The 18,411-nt window shown below is 43.5% G+C and overlaps 1 protein-coding gene across 1 annotated transcript in view; it reads left to right on the forward strand.

The window, feature by feature from the left end:
- Positions 1-1,688: 1,688 nt before the first annotated feature.
- The window catches only part of CAT (catalase), a 35,967-nt gene continuing 19,244 nt past the window's right edge, over positions 1,689-18,411 (forward strand). The window contains exons 1-5 of the mRNA XM_019975085.2: positions 1,689-1,837; positions 14,866-15,037; positions 16,474-16,584; positions 17,619-17,749; positions 18,299-18,403. Coding sequence (XP_019830644.2) covers positions 1,772-1,837; positions 14,866-15,037; positions 16,474-16,584; positions 17,619-17,749; positions 18,299-18,403 — 585 coding nt within the window. The 5' untranslated portion in view covers positions 1,689-1,771. The remainder of the gene's footprint in view (positions 1,838-14,865; positions 15,038-16,473; positions 16,585-17,618; positions 17,750-18,298; positions 18,404-18,411) is intronic.

An 18,411-nucleotide genomic window follows, 5' to 3' on the forward strand; every position in this document is an offset into this window, starting at 1 on the left:
CAAAAGAAAAAGAAAAGTCCTACCACTAAGCAGCTGAGGCCCAGGAAACAAAGGGCCTTTAACAAGGAGACACATAAATCAGCAGGTACAGGAGATAAGACCACTGGAGGAATCATGTACATCATTCCATAAATCATGTACATAAACACCTGAAAGTTCTCTATGGGTACTGTGTTTTCTTTTCTTCCTTAGGGTCTTTTAATAGGTCCAATGATCATAACGTGACTTGGCAATAAATTTTTGGTGGCCCTCCCTAGCTCCTTCTACTTAATTTAAGCTTGAAAGACTTATTCCCATGCAAATAATGTTATAGACAGTGGTTAGATTACCAGTTCTAACCACAAAAATCCTTTTTTCATACAAATGTGACTGAACTGGACTCCCCAAGAGTATGCGAACATTTCCAAGACCAAGCTCAAGTATAAAAAGTGATATGAACCGGAAGTAAAAGAAAAGAATGGCAGCCTATCTGGAATAAGGCAACTCCTGACCACAAGAGGATGGAAACGACTAGAGGAAGGGAAGATCCGAAGAACAAATGTTGATGCCCTATGAGTGGGAGGTTCACACAGAGGAAGAAAAGATCTATAACATGGCCTCAGGATGAGAAGTTGTAGGAGTACAGATCCCTGTTGAGGTCTGGGAGGACCATTTTCCCCCAGCTTTATTATGCCAAGTCTCAGACTTTGTAGACAATCTCTCTAGCTGGGTATAACCAAGTCTCTTTTCACACTTTACCTAATTTAAATGTCTTGACAAGAGTAAAACACCAATTGAAGGTATTTTCATAGAATAAGCCATTTTTGTACTGCTGAACTCCTGAGCAATTTTCTCTGGAATATCACAAAATATATTGTTATTTCACTTATTAAAATGCATTGCTCGAACACCTCAAAAATTAGTTACATTGTCTTAGGGAAGACATTTTCTAAACTCTAAGGCAGCATTTCTGTTAATAAATAGTGGGTTTGGACATCTTATTTAACTTAGTTAATTATTCTACATCAGGAGCAAGCCAACCTCTTCATGCTTGTTTATACTCTGTCATGATGGGGAGACTTCATTGACCTTTATATTCTTTTTGTTGTGAAGATTAAGTGGTAGAGTTTGGCAAAAATCAGCAGTGTCCAGTACAAAGCAGACACTCAAAAAGGGGAACTTCTAAACCAAAAAGGGAATCTAAAGGACTGAGTTTTTGTCCTACGTATTTTAGACTATTAAGATTTATAACTTGCAAATATTTCGCTTTTCTGTTTTTTATTTTTAAAAGCTTTTTATTTTATACAGGAGTGGATTTCTTTCTCTCTGTTTTTTAAGAGCTGAAAGCATGTTAACAGAGTTCAAAGCCCCACCCAGCAGGGCCTAAGCATTCCCTCAAAAAAACTGGCAGGCCACCAACCGCCACCTCCCAGGGCACCCTGAAGGATACTGATAAGCCGAGGAGACAGTCACATCTGGGTACGCTGGGTCCAACCCCAAATTAGTTAATCGGGCGTTTGCAGGTCGGAGGTGAGGAGGTGCCGTTCGTTTTCCTATCTCTTCCCAGCCTCTCCTCTCCCGGAGTCCCTGCTCCTCAGCCCCGCCCCTACTTGGCTTCCAATCCCATTCCGCCTGGAGTTCAAGCGGCCAATCAGGTGACGGTCCTGCCGAGGGGGCGGGACGAGGGGGGCGGAGCTGAGTGGCGGAGTCTGAAGTCGCCTATTTCAGCTGCGGCGCTGGAGACGCGTGAGCCGGGCCCACCTGCAAAGTTCTGCGTCGCCACTCAGACATCATGGCGGACAACCGGGATCCAGCCAGCGACCAGATGAAACACTGGAAGGAGCAGAGGGCCGCGCAGGTACACCCTGCGCTCTCCGAGCCGGCCCTACGGTCCGCGTAGGAAGCAGGGTGTTCTCGAGTAACGGCCCCTGCTGCCACAGCGCGGAGGTTCTGGGGAGGGAGGGCTGTACCACCGATCGCGCGGGGGCTAGGGGTGTTTGTGTGCTTCCTTTCGGTCTGGTTGGGCTGTTACATTCGCGGGCGGGAGGGGAGAGGGTTCTGGGCCCGGGGGCAGCGGTCCTGCAGGGTTTGTGGTAGGCTGTAGGTCGTGGATGGTTGGCTTACACTTTTGCGCCTTTGCCAGCTGGGACAGAGGTTGCAGTTTGAGGCAGCAGTGAAGGCTTATGGGGAAAGAGGCAGAGAGCTGCAGTTCAAGAAAGGAAGTGACGGGGGAAGTGGGAGCAGGCTCTAGCTTTGCCCTGGCTCAAACAATAACTACCAGCTTTCGTATTTGGGGTGGGGGGTGTCTTGGGGGCAGGGAACGACTTTTATCATCTCCATGTCCCCAGCATTGAACATAAAGCGTTGTTTGTGTGTTAGTTGCTCAGTCGTGTCCGACTCTCTGTAACCCCATGAACTATAGCCCACAGACAGACTGTTCTGTCCATGGAATTATCCAGGCAAGAATGCTGGAGTGGGTTGCCATTCCCTTCTCCAGGGGATCTTCCCGAACTAGGGATGTAACCCAGGTCTCCCGTGTTGCAGGCAGATTCTTTACCATCTGGGCCTCCAGGGAAGCGCAGATACAGCATTAAACAGCTAAATAAAAAGATTTGTACACCCATGATTTCTTTTGCACTTAAAAACATCGTCTAGCATTTTAGAGCTAAACGTGACCTTAGTGATTAATTAATGCATTTATTTACACCTATGCTTTGAGTGCCAGCATGTGCTAGGCACGGCGCTGGGGCAAGTGGAACAAATTCCAGTGAGGCTGAAAGCTCAAAGTCAAGTTTGGGAGACAAGACAGGTAAATAGATGGTTACCTTCCAACGTGGCCAGGGCACTAATATAGGTTATCTGCTGAATGTAAAGGGAGTGAATGTCCCAGTTGGCAGGCTTCTCAAAGCAGGTGACATCTGAACAAGAGCTTTACAGCTGAGTAGGAATTCAGCCCTATAGTGGTTGGCCAGTCATTCCTGGCCTGTACCCCTAGGATGTAGAGCATTCAAGGGCATCTCTGAGCAGGTTGGGTGGGATGGGAGCACTTCTGTTTTGAGTCTTCTTTTGTCAAATTGGCCTAGAGAGTGTTCGGGACTTGCCCAGTTCCCATGGCGGCTGGTTAATGGCAGAGAGAGGACTAGAGTCATGCTTTCTTCATCTTGTCTAGTGTGCTTTCTTCTTTTTAAAATTTATTTTTAATTGTAGGTTAATTGCTTTATGATATTGTGTTGGTTTCTACCATACATCAACATGAATCAGCCGTGGGCAAACATATGTCCCTTCCCTCCTGAACCTCCCTTCCACCTCATGCCACCTGTCTAGGTAGTGACAGAGTACTCGTTTAGTGCTCTTCCTTAAAACCGGGTTAGTGTTCATGAACTAGGATTAATGCTGAGTGCTCATGGATTACCTTGTAGTTCCCTGTTTGTGAGAAGGCTACCATTCTCTTTAAAGGGCCTGGAAAATCTCTTTTCTCATTTTGTTCCTTATTATGTGCTACTAGGGGATTTGGCTTTTCATGAGTTCTTAGTCAAAGTGAACCAGAGAGACTTAGCATCTTATCAGTCAAGGACAAGTGGCTAGTCAGTGGCAGAGTCAAGATTAGAACTCTGCTTCCTGGAGCCAGGATTCTCTGTACACCCAGTGGTTGCTGCATCTTGGTTCACATGGAGGTGTTCATGAATACTCGGTGAATTGGAAACAATATGGGCAAATGAGATTCTCATAAAACAAAATTCATTCTTTTGAAAGGACTCCTTTGAGACTAGCTTGCCTTGTCACTGTTTGGGAGAATTATTAACTGTTGTTAAATCATTAAGATCTTGCTGGTGACTTGCCCTACATGGTCACCCATGTGAGAAACAGCTGGCCTGCAAAGCTCATCTATAATCTGGGGACTCCTAGTTGAAATACTTCTGTCTCCTCTGCCCATGCATCTCAGTGCACTGTTTACATTGTCCTGATGGGCAGTCACATTGGCGTCTTGTTTTTCCTTACTTGAGCTGCTCTGAGTGGAAACTGCTTATTTTTATGAGGAGACTGCCCACTTCGCAAAGGAATTTTGCATCTGTCACATACCCTTTGTAATTTCCCAATGCTTTCTTTGGAAAATTTTCAAACATTCAGAAAAATGAGAAAAATTGTGTAGTATATGCCTATATACCCACGGCATTTTAAAAAATTTCTTTTAGCATGTTATTCCATATCTGTCTGTCCCTTCATACATCCCTTAACCTATGTTTTGGAGGGGCACTTCAGAGTATGTTGTAGACATCAGTAGACTTGATGCAAATTACCAGAATTCATTGTTTATTTATGTTTTTAAGGCAAAATTTATATACAAAAATATACAAATATGAAGTACACCAATCTGTGCTTTTTGATAAACACCTGTGAATCTGGTTCTTTTATCAAGATGTAGAAGATTCTCATCACCCTGGAATGTTCCCTCATGCTGTTTCCCATCTTTCCTGCTTCTCCTGCAGTCCTGCTCCAGGCAACCACTGATGATTTTGCTTTTTAACCATTGATTTAGGTACTTCTTGTGTTAACGCTGCTTTCATTCAGCAAATATGTTTTAAGATAAAAAAAAAATGTTTTAGGATTCATTCCTGTCATTGCATGTATTGCTGAGTAGTAATAGTACTAGTACTATTACTGATTAGAGCACCATTGTCTGATTAGAGCACTGTGTGCTTATCCTGTTGTTGGGCACCTGGACTATTCCCAGTGTGTGGCTGTTATGAATTAAGTTTCTATAAAGAGTCTTATACAAGTCTTTTTGTGCACATATGCTTTTATTTCTCTTAAAAAATACCTGTGAATAGAATTGGTGAGTAAGTGAATAAGGTAAGTGAATGTCTTATGAGAAATTCCTAAGCCTTCTTCTGATGTGGTTTACCATTTTACACTTCTGTCAACAGTGTTTGAGATTTACATTGGTCCACCTCCTGCCATCCTTTGGGATTGTCATTCTTTTTAAGTTTAGCCTTTCTGGTGAATAAGAAGTGATATTTGCATTGCTCTGATGACCAGAGATGCATCTTTTCATGTGCCTATTTGACCAGTGGTATACAGTATTTCTTCCCTGGTGGCTCAGATGCTAAAGACTCTGCCCACAATGCAGGAGACCTGGGTTCGATCCCTGGGTCAGGAAGATCCCCTGGAGGAGGAAAGGGCAACCCACTCCAGTATTCTTGCCTGGAGAATTCATGGACAGAGGAGTCTAGCAGGCTACAGTCCACGGAATCAGAAAGAGTCAGATATGACCAACACACGCATATGTATTTCTTTAATGGATTTGTTCAAATCTTTTGTCCTTTAAAACATTGGATTGTTTGTTTTACTATCCTTGATTCATAGCCCATGTTTTAAGTACAGTCGGCTACATGCTGTAATAATACATCCCAAAGTGTATAATGGCATAAACCTATAAGAAGTTTATTTCTGTCTTATGTGATTAGCCAAAATGGTTTGAGGTTGCAGAAGGAGGTAGTGAGTCCTCGGCAGCCCACAGTTCCCCAAGGCTGCAGGCTGCAGGAGGCTGCTCCTGTGGCAACACAGGGTTTCTTAATGTTGCCCTCCACATCACTGTCTAGTCACAGACGATGAAGAGCGTGGAGGACAGTATGTGGGAGGTTTAGATGCCAGGCTGGAAGTGGTGTATGTCACTTCTGCCTGCATTCCTTTGTCTAGAACCGTGTCACATGGCTGCACCCACTGTGAGCGAGGCTGGGCGACAGTCTCCCTCTACACCCAGGTCGCCAACCCTTCTACACCGTGTCCAAACATACTTTCAATATGGTGACAATATCTCTGGCCATTTTCTTCTGATGTGGTGATGGGCAAACAGGCATAATCTCTTTCAGAAGGGTATGTTGGACTTTTAAAATATTCTGTTAGAAATTTATGACAGTAAAGTATAGTTTTTGTTTTTTTTTTTTCAAATCTTCATTTGCTTGGCAAGTGCTTTTTAAAAAAATAAGCGGGCAGGTCTGCATCAGTATCTTGCCTTCCACCACCCACTTTGTTTATATTTGTTCTGGACTATGAGCACTTTAAGTTGTGGAACTGCTGCTGGAGGGCACCCTGCCATCTCCTCCCTCAAAAACCGGATGCTGAATGTCGTGCTGGGTGTCTCCTCCTTTGGAACCGAGTCAGCCAGCATGAAAACAATTTATGGAGCGTCTCTCCTTGTGGGCATATTTCATTGCTGACAAGTAAATTGGGACCTTTGTGAAATTTAACAGGAGAGTGACAAATCAAATACGTTCATAGATATGCCTTGGATCTTCTTAAAAATCTCTCTTTTTCTTTCTCTCAAAGTAGGTTTAGGGGAGGGAGGTGGTTCTCCAGGTTATTTCCAGTCCCTCTGAATGAAACTTGATGGAAACTTTTATTGCTTAGAATGCCATTGGCTCTTCCTGTGGGAAACTTAAAGTAATTAGTAGCCTCTGATCCCTTAAAAACTGGAGACTTTGAGCATTTCGAGACTTTCCTTTTTAAACAATTCCTAATTACTTGGAAGAGAAGTTGGGTTTTAGACCATCCATTCCTGTCAGTGAGTCACAAGACAGAACCTTTGAGGGTTTATGTATTTTTTAGGGTAAACTTGGTACTAGCTGCACTGACGTAACGTTGCCGACACTCGGGGGCTGGAGAGAGTTGACTGAATAACTTCTTGTGCATGTGTGTTTGCATTTCTTGTGGAGACCACCTTTTTTGTTCATTTTCCTTCTAGTACTGTGACTGCTGTCGTTTCTCCTGCTAAGAGTAAAGGAGTCTTTTACTTAGTGCATCGGTCATCCTTCATTTTTTGAGCCTTTGTCTCCTCTTACTCCCTACTTTTTTTTTGAAAAAGTAAAGGACTAGTGCAATTCTCAGTGCTGTCAGACTTATTTAGTAAAGTCATTTTCACAACAGAGAAAACCTCTTATTCAGTAGCCATTCCGTGTATTTTCAAGGCTTTATTCCCGGTAGGATTATTCTGTTTGCTGATTATTGAAAACCAGTAGCAGTGTATTTTCACCATATCTGGAAATATAGACAGCTCACCAAGAAGAAAAAAAAATGTGAGCAGCTACTGGGACGTGTACAAAATAATACAAAAGAACCTTGTTTGAAAAGCAGACATTTCCCATTAGGGTGAGGAAGGAGGTGTGTTCAATCAGTCTGTGCTTAGGGGTCCAACCATGTGACCTTGAAGTCTGACATTTATTTTCCTTGTTAAAGGCAACTTTTTTTTTTCTGGAATAAAAACTGTCCACTAGAATCTAAAAATAAATGATACAAATGAACTTATTTATAAAACAGAAATAGACTCACAGACATAGAAAGCAAATTTGCGGTTAACAAAGGGGAAAGTGGTGGGGGAGGGATAAATTGGGAGTTTGGGATTACATATACACACTAGTATAAATAAGACAGATAACCACCAAGAACCTACCGTACAGCATAAGGGAACTGTACACAATATCTTGTAATAATGAGTAATGGGAAGGAACCTAAAATATCTATCTGGATCACTTTGCTATGTACCTGAAACTAACACAACACTGTAAATCAGCTGTGTTTCAATAAATTTTGTTTAAAAAAAAAAAAAAGCTGATAGAGCTCATCCAGACCTACTTAAAAAAAAAAAAAAGTGATTACTAATAAAGTTGGATTAATATCTACAAAAAAGAACAACAACAAAAAAAACCCCACTAGTTGTCTTCCCTGGGATCCTTGGAATCACTTTTTACTTTTCTTCAGGCATTTGCTCCCTCTGCCCTCACAGGCTTCACTTTGACACCAACAGCCTTGTTTGTGAAATCGCTCGGTCTTGTCTGACTCTTTGCGACTCCATGGCTCTATCTATGGAATTCTCCAGGCAAGAATACTGGAGTGGGCTGCCATTCCCTTCTCCAGGCGATCTTCCTAACCCAGGGATCAAACCCAGGTCTCCTGCATTGCAGGTAGATTCTTTACCATCTGAGCTACCAGGGAAGGGCAATTCTTGGCTTGCTGGTGAGACCTTATTGTTCCTTGCCCAGGGCATTGTTGTCAGCCTGAGGCTATATTTCATAGCAGTTAGCACAGTGCTGACATGCCTATTGTCACTCACTGACACTTAAGTACACTTTGTTTAGTACCAACAGGGCCCATTTGGTTCTTAATGAAGAACATATTTTGATTTTTTCTTACATTTATTGGATTTCATTTTTTTCTATTATATATTATTCAATTTTTTTTTATTGAATGGCACTTCTAGAGGTGGATGGTATAGAATAACTTAGAAATGAGTAAAGTAGGACAGGAACTCATTCTTGCCTCTTGCACTTAGAATGACCAACGGTTCTTGACGTATACTGAGGCACCTGGTGGCTTAAGCATGAAGTCAGCTTACAAGATGAAGTATATCCTGGTGATGAAGTCACCACTTGGAGCCCAGAAAGCATAGTTTTTAGTCTTTAAGGCAGTCAGCAACGTTTCCCAGTGTTGTCAGGACACTGATTTTTGTGCTAGAGAACCCCCTCAGTGTGATGTGGTATTGAGGTGAGTCACTTTCTAATGCTTCCGATGTTTTAAGACGCAAAAAAAGCACATCTATTGAATTCAGAATTTATGAGTGAATGACCTGCATGGAAGTTAGGATTCTCGTTTTCTAGTGACAATCTCTGGGCAGGAGCCTGTGGCTCAGCAAAAAATCTGCCTGCAATGCAAGAGACATGGATTCGATCCATGGGTTGGGAAGATCCCCTGGAGAAGGGAATGGCTGCCCACTCCAGTGTTCTTGGAAAATCCCATGAACAGCCATCATGATAGGCTGCAGTCTGCAGGGTTGCAAGAGTCAGAGACAACTTAGTGACTGAATCACCACCAGGAAGAAGCCAGCGTTAATCACCTGGTTGGTCTGTTGTATATTTTGAGTACAGTGCTGAACTTGCCTGTCCTTTGTCTTGACCGAATGTGTTGATGTAGGAAGAGTATTTAACACAGAGCCTGCCCAGGGTAACCACTCATGCATGATGCAGCCCTTTATTTCTGTCCCTTGTTTCAACTTCTCCCTTACTTCTTTTGACATTGCTCTTTGATTCTTCATGGAAAAACAAAAAAACAAAAAACAACCCATACTTTATATTGTGGAAAATTTCAAACCGGAGCTGAACAGAAAAGATGGTATAATGAAGCTCCAAGCTTTTGTCTGTCAGCTTCAATAATGAATTTTTGTCACACCAGCTCTCCCCGCTAAGAGCTCCCCTACAGAACAGCAGTTCATGTGAGTTGCCACGACTTGCTGGGGTCATTAGGCATGTCTTGTGTGGCTCCACTGGCAGAGTTAAGGAGCCCCTTCTCCTTGCTTATTTTGCTTTGTATCTAAATGCCGTAATAAATGATGGTCTGAGGATGGCTAGATGCTGAGTTCTTTGAGTTCTAGAGAATCACGCGGGGGAGGTCTTGAGGAACCCTGACATTGTCTTTCTTTTTTTAACACTTTGTTCAAATCTAGATGCAAATAAGGTTCACACATGGCATTGATTGATATGTCTCTTAAGTCCATCTGTCTCTTCCTTAGGGTGGTTTTAAATGAAGTTTACAGTGATTTAGTAACCTGTGAAGGGTCAGGCTTTACAATCAAACAGGGTTCAACTTGAGGCTTGACCGCTGGGCAGATTACCTCACCTCCCTCCCCTTTCGTTTCTCATATTGAAAATGGGATAACAATTCTCCTTACCTTGCAGTATTGCTGTGAGAATTAATTTATATAAAACGTGTGTAAACCAACACATGTCAGTTACCCAGCCTGTAGAATATGTGCAGGAGATGTAAGCTGTGCTGTTCTGAGAAGCACTATAGTGTGTGCTTTTGGGTCCTTGAGCCAGTCTGCTTGGGTTCAAACTCTGCTTCTGCCCCATTTTAGGTGGGTAGCCTTGAGCCGGTTGTATAACTTCTCCACGCCTCAGTTTCCTCTTCTGTATAGTGGAGATTTTCACAGTCCTTACCTTGGAGAGGTGGACTAAATGTGATAACCTGAGTAGAGTGTAGAACAGTGCCCGCAGGGCAAGCTGATATTTGTTGTTCTGAAGCTTGAGTGTGTCTAGTAAGGCCTTTCACACCTAAACAGAGAGAGGAAGAAAGAATCAGTGGGATGACAGGAGATGCAGGCATCGTCTTCATTATAAGCTGAGGCTTAACTGGAGAATGTGGCTTAGGAGTTTGGGCAAAGAGGGCCTGCTGAGGCCATTTCCCTGATTTGAATTTATTTACGCCTTGTGTTTAGGCGACTCTGGAGACCACCAGAGGAGTCGATGCTACTGTGGCCACTGGCTTCCAAAGGGAAGAGCGTGGGCCCTGTGTAGGCCTGGGTCCCTTTCCCAAACTGCCCCACCAGGGGAAGTTTCCCCGCTTCCTTGCATCAGGGCAGGAGGCCCGGAACACCACCTCACTGTCATTCTAACCCCCCACCGAGAAACTCGAGGACCAAGGCAGTCTTTGGTTTTCTGAACGCGGTGTGTTGTAGGCACTGATATGCTAGAAGACGCTAGGTATATTCTGTACTGATCTCTGAGAATATAAAGCTGACATTATGACTCTATTGGGATTGAAAGCTGGGGACAGTTTGTATGACCCTCTTTTTCAGTTTAAAAAAAGAAGCCTACGATAGCGAGTTCTTGGAAATTCTGTGAGCAGAGGGCACTTACCAGTGGCAACTATGTTGACAAAATATTTCACCAGAGAAAGCCATCTTGACTGCTCCCAGGAAAATTTCTTCATCCCTGTCTTAGTTTGAGCCAAAAAATACAAACAGCAAAGCCAAAGTGGAATTTTACTTTGATCTCGAGCCTCTCTTTCTAATCATGGTGTTAGCCTTTAAACCAGGCCAAAATACTTCTTGCCAATTGCTGAAGCAATTTTTATGACAAGTTTGTTTCACGGTTTTTCATCAGAATTTGAAGTTACAGGACTTCCCTGGTGGTCCAGTGGTTAGGAATCCACCTGCCAATACAGGGGACGTGGCTTCCACCCCTCATCTGGGAAGATTCTACGTGCGACGAGGCAAATAAGCCTGTGTGCCACAACTCCTGAAGTCTGAACGCCGAGACCTTTCTCTGCCCCTAGAGAAGCCAAAGCAATGAGGAGCCTGCGTACCACAACTAGAGAGTCGTCCCCACTTGCCACAACTAGAGAAAGGCCCTGCACAGCAATGAAAACCCAGCATCACCTAAAAAAAAAAGAAAAGAATTTGAAGCTATAAATTCAGATATTTCCCTTTTGCTTTTTGGAGGGAAGTGCAGGGAGAGGCATGGGCTATTGTTACCTCCTCCTCCTTTTGAGAAATCATCTTTCTTGGCCATTTCATATCGGTCCACAGTTTAATTCATTCCCTTGTTGAATCCTCAGCCGTGATTGTGCACTTGTGGCAGGGCTCTAGATGCAGAAAGAGTATACTGTCTCGAGAGAAAAAACCACAAGGCACTAAGGCAATGAGATTATCTGTTCTGTGGGCCCAGGAAGATGCCCTTGGCCCAGCTTGTGGGGTGGCATGGGTGCGGCAGGAAGAGTGGTCCGGGAGAAGCATGTACGGTTGTCATGAGGAATTGGCAGCCAGAAAGATGTTAAACATATTAACAGGTAACTGATGCTGCTTTTCCAGAGCAGGAGCTCTCAGAATTGCCTATCAACAGAAGAGCTCTTCTGTCCTCAAAAATACTCTAGTTGTAAGTGGTCTTGCACTGAGTTAAAACAGGCCCTTCCCTGGCCGTCCAGTGGTTAAGACTCCTCGCTTCCAGTGCAGGGGACACAGGTTCAGTCCCTGTTGGGGAACTGAGATGCCACATGTCACGTGGAGTGGCCAAAAAATTTAAAAAACAAAACCCCTATAACCAGCAAGTTGGCAGACATATCTTTGCCCTTCCATACTTTCCTATGTGCTGCCACACAGAAATCTGCATAAAGTTACTTAAATACTCTGAGCATGTGGCATCGACCACTAAACAAGTAATGATATTCCTCTCACTGGTTGTGGAGAGGCTTGAAAGAAGATAGCTAGAAAAAAAAGCCTTGCATATGGCAAGTGCTCGAGAAATGGTATTTACAAAAGGAAATGAGAAACTAGGTACCGTTCCATCAACTGTGCTGAATCTGTGTGTTTGTCCTTTCTGATTAGCTTTGGACCAGTGGTAACCGTCCTCCATCATATCCCTAGAGAAAGCCCAGAGCTTGCGTCACGGGATGTTGGGGATGCTGTTTCTTTTGTTTGCTGCTGGTGAAAAACAGGGGCACGGGCTCCAGGGTGTGGTTATATTCTGGTTTTACTGGCACTCGCTGTCCTCAGGAGCCCTCTGTCTACCCTCCTCTGAGGGGGCAGACCTCTACCCTTGTGTGTGCAGGTCACAGGGATACATCCTGCCGGGCTCTGGTATGTGGGGACCGGGAGGACAGTGAATGAGTGACTTGAAATGAGTCACCTGGGGGGCCCTAGTGCTAAATCCACTCCCCCGCCGCCCCACGCCTGCCATCCAGCCTGCAGAGGGGTCCGCCATGGGGCTGTTGAACTAATGAGACCCAGGTGCACTGTGGCTGCTTCTTACGTCCTTGACCGACAGACAAGCTCCCACTTATTTTTCCCTCCTGCCCTGTCTTTCCCGGCCTCTGGCTGAAGTCCGCTGACTTGTTGCTCTCATCACCACTGCCAGACAGTTGCTGCCTCTGCCTTTGGTAGGCTTTTCATTTTTTCTCCCTTCTTTACCACTCCCCTCCCTTGTCATCACCTCTGCCTTCTCAGCACATGCAGGGAGTGGCTTCATCTGACTGTACTCGTTTAAACAGGTACCATCTTCCAGGTCTTGCTGTTCTGGGACATTTTTGTCATTGCTTGTAGCCCAGGAGGGCTGGTTTTCACTGCTTTCTACTTCAGTTTAGTCACTCAGTCATGTCCAAGTCTTTGCGGCCCCACGGACTGCAGCATGCCAGGCTTCCCTGTCCATCACCAACTCCCGGAGCTTGCTCAAACTCATGTCCATCAGGTCGGCGATGCCGTCCAACCATCTCATCCTCTGTCCTCCCTTTCTCCTCCTGCCTTTAATCTTTCCTAGCATCAGGTTCAAAATTATTCTAAATGTTTGAGAATGCTGGAAGTTTGATTTAAACAAAAATCAAAACAAATTGTATCTATTCTGGGGTTAATTGCAATGCTTACTGCATGGAACTGGCTTTTTTTCAGAAATGACTTTTAAAATTTTGCTTTTGATGGTCCATTTCCCAGCTCCACCTTCACTTACTTTATTTAGTAAAGCTTCATTGCATTAACTCTGTTAATTTTCACCATCTCAGTGAATATACTGTGTCCTTCTTTTCATCTAGTGATTACTCTCTGTCTTTGTTTAAATTCAGTATCTCTTATTTGATGTTGCCCTAAACACCGCCTGAAGTCAGGAGTCTTTTCCTCCCTGATCTTTGACCATGACCTCCATTCTGTCTTGCTGACTGTTGAATCTTTTCCTGCCACACTTGTTTTAAAGACATATTGCATATCCATTGGCTTGGAAAGGTGTTAAAAGAGAGGACAGTTGATCTATTAGACCAGGGAACTAGAAGAGAGGCTGAATGTTACTGACCTACAAACCCAGGTTTCATTTCTTGGGGGGATGGATGTCATGGAGGAGATTCCTGCACTGGGTGGGCAGGAGGCCCAGTGACGGCAGCGTTCCAGCATTGCCACACTAAGATTCCATGATTCATTGTCACGAGGCGAGACCATCTCATTCTTTAGTCCTTCAACTCGCTCATGCCCTCATCCAGCTGGCTCTGCATCTGCCTCCTCTGGGCGTAGGTTTTAGTCTTGACTTTATCACCCTGACCTGGTCCTGAGGAGGAGTCTTGGGATGTGGTCTCGTTAGTTTCTCAGCAGCAGCGCCTTTCTGTATTTGGGATGCAAAGATGGAAATGACCCTCTGACCCGTTTACCGTTCCTCTCACCGAGCTTGGTGTTCTCTCACATACTCTTCTCCCCCCACCACTGGCCCCCCTCCCCTGCCATTTTTATTGTTTTGCACATGAAAAGTTGACTAACTTGCTAGTAGCCAGGGGAGGACTGGGGAAGGTTGTGGGAGAGGCAGTTGGCTGCTGTCAAAAGCAGAATGTGACCACAGAGCAAGATGAAGCTGCCCGGGATCACGAGAGGCTTAAAAATGCTGCTCCCACCCTAGAGAAGGGACAGCTGAAGGGCTCCTGCTATAATAGAAATGGGAAAATTGGGTGGATCTAATTTTTAATTACAGTGAAACAACCTATCTCATCTCATAGACATTTGGCATCTTTCGAAAATTAATGCTGTAATCCATCTTACCAGTAACTGTTTATTTTCGGTGATGACAAAAGCCGGTGACTTCTTTTGGAATTGAGAAGAGATGCTGCAGATGGCTGAGTACTGCTTGAGAGCAGCGTACTGCACTGTACAGGGTCATTCGCCTTGACATGTCTGGTGGTCAGGAAGTATTTGGAAATCTGTGTAAAGCAGGTGGAGGCATAGCTTCCCTGGGGACCATCTCTCATTATGAGTTTGGATATTCAGTGTTAAACGCATATGACATATAATCCCTTTTAGGGGGATCTCTACCTGGGGTTTCCTGTGTGGAGCCTGGTGGCTATACCTAGACCAGAGGGGGAGCAAGTTGGTGAGTTATCTAGATATCGTCCTGCTCAGCATTTCATAGGATTTCTGTGACCCAATTAAAATTTCAGGCAGCTGCATATTTTGTAACATTTCAGTACTTTTCACACAGGAAATTTAAAAAGAGTTTGAGTAGCAGATGTAAAAATGCAAAATGATGTGCCCTGTGTCAGTGGAAATTGAAGGCGTGATTGACTCTCTTGCACTCTTTTCCTCTCGTGTTCACTTAGAAACCTGATGTCCTGACCACTGGAGGTGGTAATCCAGTAGGAGACAAACTCAATAGTCTGACAGTAGGGCCCCGAGGGCCCCTTCTCGTCCAGGATGTGGTTTTCACTGATGAAATGGCTCACTTTGACCGGGAGAGAATTCCTGAGAGAGTCGTGCACGCCAAAGGAGCAGGTGAGAGCTGTGTTCATTTGCTGTGAAAGGACTGTTTAATAACACCTGGGTTAAAAATTACTTCTCAAAGGATCAGAGTTCTTTAAGAGAAGTGCCAGATTTCCATTCCTTGGAGAAAGGCAAAACTGTCCATCAGTAGAGGAGTCAGTAATTAAATGATGGTTATTTCCCTGGATTGAACCTTCCATGTAAAATACTTTATTTTGCTAAAAATAAAAGTAATCTTCCTTTTATTCCATTATGCAGCTTAGTACAAAAAAATATGGAAATACACAGACATACTGTAATTATAACTGGATTAAGATGGTGCACTTAACTGGATAAACACTGGAATTAACTGTGCAAAGTCAATGACTGTGTAAATGTGCTGTAAATGTGCTGTAGTGATTTTTGTAGTGATTTTTCCTTTTTGTCCAAAACTTCTGTAAAACTTTTATCTTGCTTTTATTACAGAAACAAAAGATATAGATGGTATTTAAAAGAAAGCTAAAAACTCAAAAGGAGGGACTTCCCTGGCAGTCCAGTAGTTAGGACTCCAAGCTTCCAATGCAGGAGGTCTGGGTTCCGTCCCTGGTTGGGGAGCCAAGATCTCACAGGCTGCATGGCACAGCCGATAAATAAATAAATTACTTAAATATTGTGAATCTTTAAAAAAAAAAAAAAAAACTCAATAGGGAAAAGAAAGCTTGATAGAAAGGAAGAAGTTTTGTTGGACTCCCGTTTCAGTTCAGTTCAGTCGCTGTCCTGTCCGACTCTTTGCGACCCCATGAATCACAGCACGCCACGTCTCCTTGTCCATCGCCAACTCCCGGAGTTCACCCAAACTCATGTGCGTCGAGTCGGTGATGCCATCCAGCCATCTCACCCTCTGTCGTCCCCTTCTCCTCCTGCCCCCAATCCCTCCCAGCATCAGGGTCTTTTCCAGTGACTCAACTCTTCGCATGAGGTGGCCAAAGTATTGGACACAATTTCTTTATTTCCTGTTCTATCGTCTCCAGCTTTTTTGTGGGGTTTTTCCGTCATGCCTCTGATATGCTGTTCAGGTGGTTGGTTGGCTCTGTGGCGAGCTTCCTAAGTGCTCAGCCTTTCCGTGTGTTTTCTCCTCCTCTCTCCCCTGTTCTTTCTCTCCTAGATCCTACTTGTACCTGAAGGGCCTCTCAGACCCTGTGTTCTTCCAGCAACCCTGACTAGTTCCTTCTGGCTCCACTTCTCTTTGGCTCCGGCTCTGTAGCTCTCAGCTTAGCCCTGAGTGACGTAGGGCTTTGCATTTTGCTCTCATCATTTTATGTTTGGTTATCTCCCCTTCTCCCATCATTGGAAGCTCCCAGAAGGCCAGTGCTAAGTCACCGGTTTCTCTTGTCACCCAGATACCTGTTGCGGGCCTGGTGACCTGAGTGATAGTCTTGTGATGCCAATTTCTGTGTCTTCCTCCTTAGGGGCTTTTGGCTACTTTGAGGTCACACATGACATTACCAGATACTCCAAGGCGAAGGTGTTTGAGCATATTGGAAAGAGGACGCCCATTGCAGTTCGCTTCTCCACTGTTGGTAAGTTGCTCTGTTTGTATTACTGGTGTTGCTTGACTCAACTCTGTGTTTTATCTGAGGCATTTATAGCTTAGTTTGCAGAAAAAACTTACCAGACAATAGGAAACAAGCACTTCTCCAAAGTATAGCAACATTTTACAGTAGAAAAATTATTTTAAGACATGTAGAAAGTTACTTATAATTCTGTTTGTTGAGAGGTCTTAGGAAATCATGCTTGTGCAGAGCTCACGCCTGTGACTCTTGAGTTTTTCCTATGAGCGGTTGCCTCAGATGGAACATGAAGTGGTAGTGTTACTCCACAGCCATGAGAACAACTGCCCTTTATTGAGGGTTAACTCTGTGTCACCCATGGTTAGTGTTGTACTGATCCTGCTTATAATCTGTAGATGTATTAATGCTTTGCATGGTGGGGTTATTTCTGTTTCTGAGAGAGTGATTTTTCTCATGTTACAGAGCTAGTCAGAGATAGAGCTATCAAATTGCATCTCAGCATACCACAATGCCTGATTAATTCTGCCTCTGCATGAGTCTGTGTTTGTGCATTTTTATAATTGTGTGAAATGCAAAAGGAAATGAAATTGAGGATAAAAATTTCTGTCTTGACTCATTTTCTTAATATTAACCTCATAATTTTGACAACTTGCTTATTCTCTTTGTTCATTGCCTTAATCTTCATAATTATTCTCTTCCCTTATTTTACTTCAATTTTTAATTACCTGTTTGAACAAAGCTATCATCTCTTATTTTAATTTAAATTTTAATTACCTGTTTGAACAAAGCTATCTTATTATGTTAAATGGGTAATATTTTCAGCTGTTATTACATATACTTTCTTATTTCTCTCAGCTAATTTCTTTGTTTACTTTTTCAGTCTAAATTAGCTGGTGGGTAGTAGAAATAATAACCCAGGCACTTAAATACCTAATATGCTTCTAGAGCTTGGGAAGGGCAGACCCCAGTGTTTTTATGACTTGAGGCTTCCTGGATGCAGAGTACTGTTGTGAGGCTTCATTTTCCCCGTTTGAATCTTCCAGCTGGAGAATCGGGCTCAGCTGACACAGTTCGTGACCCTCGTGGCTTTGCAGTGAAATTTTACACAGAAGATGGTAATTGGGATCTTGTTGGAAATAATACCCCCATTTTCTTCATCAGGGATGCTCTATTGGTAGGTGATGAATTATTTCACACTCTGCAGATATTTGTTGATTTAAATTGATTTCAAATACTCCGTATAGATTGGCATTTGAGGAAAAGCCCTGGGAAGAGCAGAAAGAAGAGAACATCGATTGGGATTGGCTGGATTGCCTTTTACATTTTTTTCTGTATTTAGTATCTTTTTATGAGGTCAGATTACAACAATTATCATTAGTCTTAGTTTGGCATTTTGGGGTGCACTGACTTGATGGGAATGATCCAGTTTTCCTTGCAGCACTTGAAAGATGAATAAAAAGAGGCAGTCTGCTCAAAAACGTGTAGAGGGTAAATTTCATTTTAGGGTTTTGCAGCTTAAAATTTTTAAATTGTCTTGTTCAAAATGATAATCTGTAAACCTAATAATAGGCAATGAATTAAGACACCATAGGCCTGGCGTGCTATGGTTCATGGGGTCGCAAAGAATCAGACACAACTGAGCAACTGAACTGAACTGAATTGAAGACACCATAAGTCCTGTAAACTTAATTTTTGGATTTTTTCCCTCTCTTTTTCCATTTAGTTTCCATCCTTTATCCACAGCCAGAAGAGAAACCCTCAAACGCACCTGAAGGATCCGGACATGGTCTGGGACTTCTGGAGCCTGCGTCCTGAGTCTCTGCATCAGGTGGGAAT

The sequence above is a fragment of the Bos indicus genome, chromosome 15 (genome assembly GCF_029378745.1).
Source record: "Bos indicus isolate NIAB-ARS_2022 breed Sahiwal x Tharparkar chromosome 15, NIAB-ARS_B.indTharparkar_mat_pri_1.0, whole genome shotgun sequence".
Lineage (NCBI taxonomy): Eukaryota > Metazoa > Chordata > Mammalia > Artiodactyla > Bovidae > Bos > Bos indicus.